The 9,670-nt window shown below is 51.7% G+C and overlaps 1 protein-coding gene across 1 annotated transcript; it reads left to right on the forward strand.

The window, feature by feature from the left end:
• The first annotated feature begins 399 nt into the window (after positions 1–399).
• Positions 400–9,091, forward strand: LOC142575486 (uncharacterized). Its single transcript, XM_075684893.1, has 3 exons — positions 400–845; positions 2,423–2,783; positions 5,806–9,091. The coding sequence occupies exons 1-3, from the start codon at positions 502–504 to the stop codon at positions 7,531–7,533; spliced, it is 2,433 nt and encodes an 810-aa protein (XP_075541008.1). The 5' UTR covers positions 400–501; the 3' UTR covers positions 7,534–9,091.
• The last annotated feature ends 579 nt before the right edge of the window (positions 9,092–9,670 follow it).

The following is a 9,670-nucleotide window of genomic DNA, read 5'->3' on the forward strand; positions in this document are numbered from 1 at the left end:
GGAGCATGCGCAGTGAGGACGACGCTATTTCTTTACGTACCCAATGCGTTAACGTTTGGTCGCAAACGCCGTTATAAAACTGCCTAATAAAGGTGGTATAAGCCGTTCGTAGTGGAACCGTTATTCTTTTTTACCTTCTGATTGATCAGTCAGCTGTTACACTGTTCTGCAAACTAAGAAAAATAGGTCGACAGACGAATGTTGATCAGGCTTTTTTTATTGGTATGCTTCATGCTGTTCCGCGAAGGTCCACTGAGAACGATGGCCAATCCCCCCCACCCCTCTTCCAGGGTACGTCCCACAATATGAAGGAAGAAGAAGAAGTGGAAAAGGAAGGGCGGCAGTATATATGATAGAAGCCCTTCTATGCGCGAGACATTCTTTGCGCGTGGAAAAGAAGCACAGCGCGTGAAGAAGGAAGAAGAATCTCGGTCGGAGTAGACGGACGCTTAGGCTGCTCTCGCTGTCGGGTTTCCCGCTCCAAATCCCGGCCGCCTTAGAATGTTTCCGGCGTCAAGCAGGAGCTCACGCCAACAAGCCTTTTCCACGTGCATTAAGCGAGAACTGGATACCGTCCACAACCTGACGAGGCCCTCGCAAGCCCAGATCTCTCTCGTGACAATGCAGGTACCTGCGGACGAGCGTGGCGGCAGCACTACAGGCGGTGATGCAACGGCAGCAATGCCCGATGAAAGAGCCCTTGAAGATGCGCCACACACATCAGAAGCGGCGGTGCCGTCGTTAGCGTCGACCAGGTCGCTCAGGAAGAAAAGCAGTGACAAGGCAAAAAGACGCGGCGACGGCGGAGGAGGCTTGCAAATGCCTTCGAGCGGCGCAAAGGACAGGTCAGTGCATTTCTTCAACGTGAGAAAGGACGTCAATCTTGAAAACGAAGGGCCATGGTCTGCAGGACGTAGAAAGGCGAGCTTTACGTCTCATTGTCATGACAATTGCGCGGAAATTTCCTCAGGTGCGACGGCACATGCGCAGCCGGAGCGCTGACTTTTCGGAGTGTTCATGTTAGGTATTTCTAAACAAATTCATGAGAGCGCAGCATTTTAGTCTTTGATTTGATATTGCAGCTCGCACAGTCTCAACCACGTGTTCCGCGCGCTACCATTTGTCTCGCTGTATGGGATCCTAAATCACAATTGTGCTTTCCAGACACGCTATAATTTGGCTTTCTTTCTCAAACGCAGCAAATTTCGTTCGAATCAGTCGGGCGGCTGTCACCAAAGCGTTTCACGGACCACCTTGCTATAATGCTAAAGCTTCCTCTTAAACCTTGATTAACACTGTATTCCCGCGCACTTTGTGTTGGAGATCGCATGACCTGCTGAATTTCGGAGGCGCGGCGAATTCACACCCACACACGCATACGCACACACGCGCACACGCACATACACAAACACGCACCCACACGCACGCACACGCCCACAGCCACCTTTCATCGCGTAAGGACAACCACTGCAAGACGACTACGATGTTCCTTGCCACTTAGGCGCATTGCGTTCGATGCACATTCGCTGCCTCTTTATATGTACGCTCTCTGCTGCGAACAAACTTCGTTAGTTGCGTGTCGGGCCTGGTCTTGTGTCTACTGTTGCGTACTCCAGAATAGCGTATCGTACTGCTGCCGAGTAGTAGCGGCGCCTGGCTAACGAAGCTCGACCTACGTTACTTTTATTGTGTAGAGTGGCATTGTCGGCGGGCTGCAGGCATCCGGTAGACATGGCGACCAAGCAAGGGCGAGACGATTGTCTAGTGCGAAACTTGCACTGTTTATTCAAAGGTAGATGAAAGAAAATGAGAATAGCATGAAGTGATTAAAAGTACGTTTCGGAGCCCCTTAAATAGGCTCTCTACAATCGTGGGCGGCATCTTGCTTCCGTAGATGTCACGTGACCGGCACAGAAAGAGGGCCCCTCCTCCTCTGGTTATACCGAGCCTGCTGAAAGGAAGAAGTCGTCCCGCCTCCTGGAATTGTAGACGCCTGTCCGCCTCTTCTGCGCGTTGCGGGTTCGTGGAAGTTCTCTTCTAGGTCCAATTCGAGGAAAGGGCCTCCCTACACTCGCACACATACACACACAAAAGAGGCCTGTACACTACGGGGCTTCCGGCAGACAGGTAGACACTCGAAACGGTCATGGTGAATTAGGAAGTCACGCTTCATTTCGACGATACCTGGTGGAAGAAGGTCGGGTGAGAGAAAGTTCTTTGTTCGCGAGGTACGGGACGCCAACCATCGCAGGAGAAGTCTGGCCTCATTTCGACGAAGCCTGGTGGAAGAAATTCATTTCGCCACGTGGTGTCAGACGCCAACCCTAACACTACCCTCTTTTCGTCCGTGACCGGTGTGCGTTTTTTTCGAACTTTTAAATATGCACAAGCTTGCCCAGCAAGTCCCTCTATCAATTCGCAGATGGCTGCGCAGCAGCAAACTTGGCAGTGCCATCAGCCCAAGCTCAGAGTCCATCATGACCGGACCCTCAGGGCCGACGAGTCCCTCAGGACCGAGAAGTCCCTCAGGACTGACAAGTCCCTCAGGAGCGATAAGTCCATGTAGTCGATTGGCTGGACTCCGAGGCGCTGCCCGTTCCTCGTTGCTGTCGTCGGGCTGGGCCAAGACGGATCCGTGGCGTTTCCCGCCGCCCAGAAACGCTCTCTCTACCATGCGAGACTTCTCCCCACGTTCCACCTCGACCAACGCGATGTCGTCACCGGCCGATGGACGCGGCAGTACGAGTGTGGCTGCTTACAATCGCAGACCTGGTGATTTGAAGGTATAGTAAACCTATATTGATGGTGTTTCTGTAAGCTTATCGAATTCGATTTTGTAGTTCCCAAGTCGGCGCAGAGAAACTGAGTTTCCTAACACGGCACTTTTCCTCCGTGAAGGAGAATGCCGTAATATTCACGATGGAGTAGGTGCAAGCTGCCATAGAGTAGTAAATAAACCACAGGGACTTTTACCTCAGGGTGCAGTCAGTCTTGCCACAAGAAAGAAAGAAAGAAAGAAAGAAAGAAAGAAAGAAATAAATAAATAAATAAATAAATAAATAAAGAAAGAACGAAAAAAAACAAACAAAAACAAAGAAATAAAAAGTAGGAAAATTTGATTGAAGCAATTCCTTTCCGTTTTTCGCTCGCAGTGGCGGCCCAACAAGTGGTGACCTCTCGAGATTCGGCGTATTGGCCCATAATGTTATGCTCCCGGTAGTTTTTAATCGATGCGTAGCTGGTCGGCTGCCCTGCACTATAGCTATTCTATATTTTAGGCAGTAGAGCATAGCTCCACCTGCAGATCGGGTACATTAAAGCGTACCGCACACTCTGACCTGACCATCAAGTGTTGGGCCGACTCATTCGGCTTCAGTCGTGTTGCGAAATGTTCGCCCCTGGTCCTTTCCTTCCTCCGTGAGAACGACCGAATGTGTCGCTGGAACGCCGTCTACTTCATTTATTTTGTGTGCGTGTGCGTGTGCCTGTGTGCTGCAGATATGAATGCAAGAACTGCCTCGTCGTAAACACATTAGAATGAAGGCGCTCTACATCACCAGGCAGCGTATGTCCAATTGCTAGCAGGTACAGCGGGGCGTGTAACTTGCGGAGACGGCGGACGTTTGCGCGCATGCACGGATAAGAACGGGTGCAAGAGAGGAAATGTAGGGCCCTTTGTTTCTTGAAAATACGACTCTGCCTAGGTACTACGCAGGAATTTCTTGGCGCGCGTTGTATGCGCTTGTCCCTAGGCGTGCGGGCAGAAGTCGCGGGGCGTGGTAGTGCTGTACTTAGCATCGCAAGTTGGCGGTTCGGCGCAATTATATTTATTCAATCATGTTTTTACTAATGAAAACAACGTGTCATTATTTCGCATTAATGGCGGCGCCTCCAGGACACCAAAGCGGCAACGGGGACATCAAAGCTAGAACCCGGACTGGTCCATGAGTTGGGGCTCGCAGAGGCCTGCGCGTGACAGGGGAGTGTTAGATTGGCTGTCCACTATCGCGGACAGCCATCTTTTTATGCGTACACCCCCTGGAACGCTTCGGCCTCCGCGGCGCCAACCTACGGGCCGCCCTGCCTCCAGCTTTGATCCTCCCGCTACCGCTTGGGTGCCCTGGAGATCCTGCGCCGCCTGCTTTACTATAACCTCAGGTGCTCTCTTGAGGCCTCCGTTTGCCGGTTACATGTGCCCTCCTGGAGCAGTGCTCGTAAAAAATCCGATCTATCGTCGCGACGAAAAAAGCGACCCGCGACACCAGTCAGAACATTGTCCCTTCAGACACAGCGATCACCAGGCGGCGTCAGCGCCCACTGCCTCGCCGCGCGGGCAGCCAGTGGCGGATCTTATAAACTAACACGAGCGCACTCCGCAATGCCGCCATGTCTGGGGGACAAACGAATACAACGCGCGCTAAGTAACCTCATTCGTAATGCCTAGGCAGAGTCACATATTCAAGGAGCAAACGCTACAGATTTTCTGTCTCGCGCCCGCTATTACTCGCGCTCGCTTTTACTCGCGCATCGCAGGAACGTCGAGCGCCGTCAAAAGCGCCACGCCCCGCTGTACCTAATAGCAATTGTAAAAATGCCACCGGGCACACGCTCGGACTGTCACATCCTCCGATTCGTTTCTGTCGGTCACGTGGCCGCAGCTGCGCAGCTACGTGAGCCAGCGTGAGCACCCTTATCTGATCGAAGCGTCTTCTCTGGGATCGGATTCATAAAAAAATTAAAAAAGAAAAATTAGTGCCCTTCCATTCTGTGAAGAAGGATAACCAGCTAAACCGTACTGTGGTGACTAAATTGGGAACTACATTAATTTCTATGGTAATTGCTATATTGATTGAACAAAGACATCACACGGAACTTCGTGGTTGTTATCGTCTTTATTTTGTCTCATTTGTTACCACAGTGAGCATAGTTTTGTTTTCATTGTGGTATACCGCGATTGGTTGGACTGCTATGCTAGACACGTTCTTGCCAAAGGTTATATCTATACACAACCGCGGACGCGTGGTCGGCACTTTGACATCCGTGTAGCCCTCAATTCCAAAGCTTTCCAACAGGAAGGATACAATCCACTTGCCGTCGGGGCTCGCTAGGTCGACGTTAAAGTCGACGATTCGTGGGTACACTACGCGCGACGGAATACGGCGCGTTTCCTGCCCTTGCGCACGCGATATTGAGCGGCCATCATTGGCTCACCGTCGATGCTTTAACTCGCGCACAGAGCGTACTGCGCCCGAGGTCGACCTCACCACGAGACGAACCCACTACGTATGTGTCGCAAAAGAAACCAGTAGCACATGACAGAGGAGGTCAACCCACCGCGCATCAGCCTACCTTCCTCCTCCACTACGCTTCGCCTCGTCGTTTCTCCATCTTCACTTATTCAACGTTAACTACACGCGGACAGCCAAGACCTGCTCTAGGTGGCGGTACTTTTCGGCGCGCTGTTTATGGGGCTTTAGCGCGCTGAGTGCGCTCCTTCGTACTATCCCCGGCGCATGATCTTCTTGACCTCCAGGCGCGTTTATCGTTCGCTTATTTCGCGGCCTTAGGCAAACACCGCTGAAATCAAGAGCTGGCCAGTTACGCTTGTGCATAAAAAAAGAGGGAAATCATTTAGTCGTGGTCGAATATGAGCATAGGGCGGCTACAGCGTGTGAAAGGTGCGTATACAGGCCGAGGCGATATTGAAAAACGCTTGCGTCTTTGCATCAGTTATAATACAGGTTCCAGTGCAACCACTGGTCCTGGCGGTACTTGATGTTTACCCACCTTTCCTCGCCCGCCCAGGTCTCTGCGCGGAACGAGCTATCGCGGCCTTCCAATGTGTTCATGGCGTTGGTTGCAGCCTCGGTCGTTGCGAGCGCGGTGACGGCCTTGATCATCGTTTTCGGCAAAACGCGGACAGCCGCAAATGGCGGCTGCAGAAGCGAGGAGTGCGCGCAGTACGCGCTGCGTCTCCAGGAGTCGATCAACGAGTCCGTGGATCCGTGCGCCGACTTCACGAGATACGTGTGCGACGGTTGGCGTCGCCGCCACAAGTTGTCAGTCGCCCACGAAGCCTTCATGTCGACCTTCGACAGCATGTCGAGCTTCGTGCGGGCACTGGTGGTGCCGCCGCGCGGCCACTCCGCCGTCGAGCGTTCGGCGGCCTTCTACCGCAGCTGCGTGAGCGTGCTCCGCGGGGAACGCGACGAGATGCCGCGAGTCGCGGGCGCCCTCGCTGCGGCCGGCATCGCGTGGCCCGACGTGTCCGCGACCGCAGCGGACCTGCTTCGCACGTTCCTCTACGTCCACGTCAAACTCCGGTGGAACGTCCTCTTCAGCGTCGACGTCATTAAGAACGGCGGCTCCGTCACGGTGGTCATGCGACCCTCCTTACACACTGTGCCCATCAAGAAGCATTTGGAGTTCAGGGAGAAACCGGAGATGGCGGAAGAATATTTCGACAACCTGGTCTCGGCGTTCGCGACGAAAGCCAGCAAATTGGGTCACCGCATCACTTTCGAAGAGACTAACGACACCGCGTCTAACGTTATGAATACCTTGTTAGTCGGTTTCATAAAGGGTTACGTAGTCCCGCAGCGGATAGACGTGCCCCTTCTTAAGATGGTGCGGAATCTCACGGAGGCCCGCTGGAACGCCACGTTACACTCTGTCGGCATCGGTCCAAGAGTTTCATTTCGAACCACCCATCCGCTCTTCATGACGCAATTCCTCGCATTACGGAACTCCCTCGGAGAGTCGAAGATCCATCAGTTTGTCTCCTGGTTCACCGTCCAGGTGGCGGCGCTGTACACCAACCAACGACTAATCGCAAACTATTACGGAACCGAGAAAACTGCTTCCCTTTGGCACGGCGCGTTTTGCTTCAGCAAGGCCTACCTTCTCTCGGGAACAGCTGCATTCAACGCGTCCTTCAACTACATGCAGGACAGCGACATCAGAGCGGAGGCCTTAGAACTCCTCTGGGGCGTTCGCATCTCCTTCTTGAGTGCCTTGCAGCGGTGGCCTTACAGCGACAACGCCAGTGTCAACGAGATGCTTGCCATCAGCGAGCTCGACTTCGCAGCCAAAACGTTCGCCGTCTTCGACGAACGTAACGAGGGTAGCGGATCGTCGGCTCTCGCCACCGCGGACATGACGGACTCGCTAGTGGACAACTGGATCGCAGCCGCCGTACCGTACAAGGAGGACGTGACGCAGTCTGCCTCGACGTCCATCGCGCAGCTGTCCTTCACGACGCTCTCCTCGGACGGAGACGTGGCGCTCATGCCGTACGCCTTCTCGTTCCCTTTCTTCGACGTGCGCAGTATCCCGGCGATGAACTACGCGGGGGTCGGCTCGCACTTCGCCGACGCGTTGAGCCAGCATGCCCTGGAACGGTACGTCACCTCTGTTCACAGCCCACTCCACCGATTCCTCGACTGCGCTGGCGTCTCTCTCGAAACTCTGAGGACAACTCCGGGGAAGATGCTGATCGCGTACTCCGCCGCCGCCACGCAGCCGCTGTTCTAAGCCTTCGGCAACGCGTCCGCGAGCGACAGCCTGCCGGGACTGCCCACTCTGACCGGGTCTCGGCTCTTCTTCGTGTCTCTCTGTTACGCGAAGTGCCACGGCAGCTGGACCCGGCGTCTCTCGCAGCCGGAGTGCAGGGACTTCCTGCCGCACGTGAAGGCTTTCGCGGAGGCCTTTGACTGCCCAGTCGGCTCGCCTATGAATCCTGTCACGAAGTGTGAGCTCCTTTGACTGCAGACTCTGCCGTGCTCCGAGAGTCGATCGTCGTGGACTAGCGTCCACCCCCATGTAGTGTTACTTATCCATGTGCCTGCCCCGCAGTCTTTGCGACATCCACGTGACTTAACATTTCATCTTGAACTTACTTGCCTGTAGCTGTCGCTGTAAGATATTTCTGATACTCCTCTTTGTGCATACTGCAATGCTAGTAGCTATAGACGCGAGACAAAACAACCGTGAGGCCCTTGTCGCTTCATAGGCGATGAGTGTAGCACGCGCCGATTTAAATTTGGCACCGCTATAGAAAGGATTCTTCGTCGTGATGCAATTAAGCGGTTTTGCAGACGTGTGATGCATTGCATTTGTCGCCTTTGGATTAGGACGTTCAACAAAGGCGTCAAGTATTGGCGCGATGAGTTGGCTCGATTGGCTTCTCACTTTTCAAACTCAAGTTAAATAAGCTCTAAGGTGAAATGACTGCATCAAGCTCATAGCGGACTAAACCAGCGAAGCTATAGAAGGACTTAAAACAGGGCAGACAAGTCGTTTTCCAGTTCTCAAAAAAGAAAATGTGTTGCTTGAAATGAAGGTTTCATGTCCAGAAACTCTAAAAAGATGTTGGCGAGCCTCAAAGCACCTTCAATATCTCTGTTTCAGGTATAGTCGCATGTATTACCAGGGTAAACCATTCTAATAAAATTTCGTGGATTCCACAGGAATGGAGACTTGGAAAAGTAATCGCATTAATAAATAAAGCAAGGTGCCGGTTACGTATGAGATGACATTAGGCCAATATCTCTTACATGTAACCTTTTAAAACTCGTCGAAAGAACCTCAAACGACCGCATTTATAATTGGCTGATAAAGAACATGATTTTAAGCCCATACCAAATTGGATTCAGACGTAGGTGCTCGGTTTGGTGTGCCCATGTTGACCTAGAAAGTCGTATTCAACAAGCTCGATGTCAGAAAAAACATGCAGCCTTAGTCAGTTTCGATATCGCTAAGACGTATGGCAACGTAGAACATGTCAGCCTAATTAACGCGGTTCAGGATGCTGCTGCCAAAGTATTTGATCGTGTGGGTTTATGTTACTGCTATCTACGCGGATTATCTTCATTAACACATCAACGGTCAAGAGGTCTACCACAGGGATCAGTCCTATCGCCATTGATGTTTAATATTTTACAGAGCACTGTACCTTTGCAACAAGATCTGCATGTGTACGTGTACGCCCACGACATAGCATATTTTGCTGCATCAGAAGAATAACATGTTTTGTACCAAACTCTACAGACCTACATGAGCTGCCTAGATATGTGACTTGATCACATTATCCTGTCGCTTAAGATCAAGAAAAGCGCTCTCTTGGTTTTTCCTCAAAGCGTTCCTGTGCAAATATCGGTTCTTCATCGACAAGACAGTATCCCACAGGTAAATACACTTGAATATTGGGCTGTAATGTACACTTAAAAGGTTAGTTTGAGTTCCCATGTAGATAGTATTAAGTCAAAGGGAGCACGCGCAGTAGGAATGCTGCGTAGACTCAGCAGCAATCGATAGGGTTGCGTCGGCATGCTCTCATTAAGATCTATTGCATGTATGTTTGCACGATAATAGAGTTCGGCTTCGTTTTGTTTTCTGGAGGGCCTGCACAAAAAATTCGGCCTCTCATTCTGTTAGAACGACATGCATTACGTTTATCTCTTGTGCTTCTTAAATTTGTCGCTAACAATACCTTATAGCAAGAAGCATGCCTGCCATCTCTTCTGATGCGATTTCATATCCTAACAGTACAAACTTCTCTAAAGATGTGTGCATCACCACACAATATATTTCGATCACAATATATTTTCGTTACTGAACCGGCTTAACTTTTGAGTATCATTTGTATTGCTCATGTTGCCCTCACGTTGTT

Source organism: Dermacentor variabilis, chromosome 3 (assembly GCF_050947875.1).
Source record: "Dermacentor variabilis isolate Ectoservices chromosome 3, ASM5094787v1, whole genome shotgun sequence".
In the NCBI taxonomy this organism is placed as follows: domain Eukaryota; kingdom Metazoa; phylum Arthropoda; class Arachnida; order Ixodida; family Ixodidae; genus Dermacentor; species Dermacentor variabilis.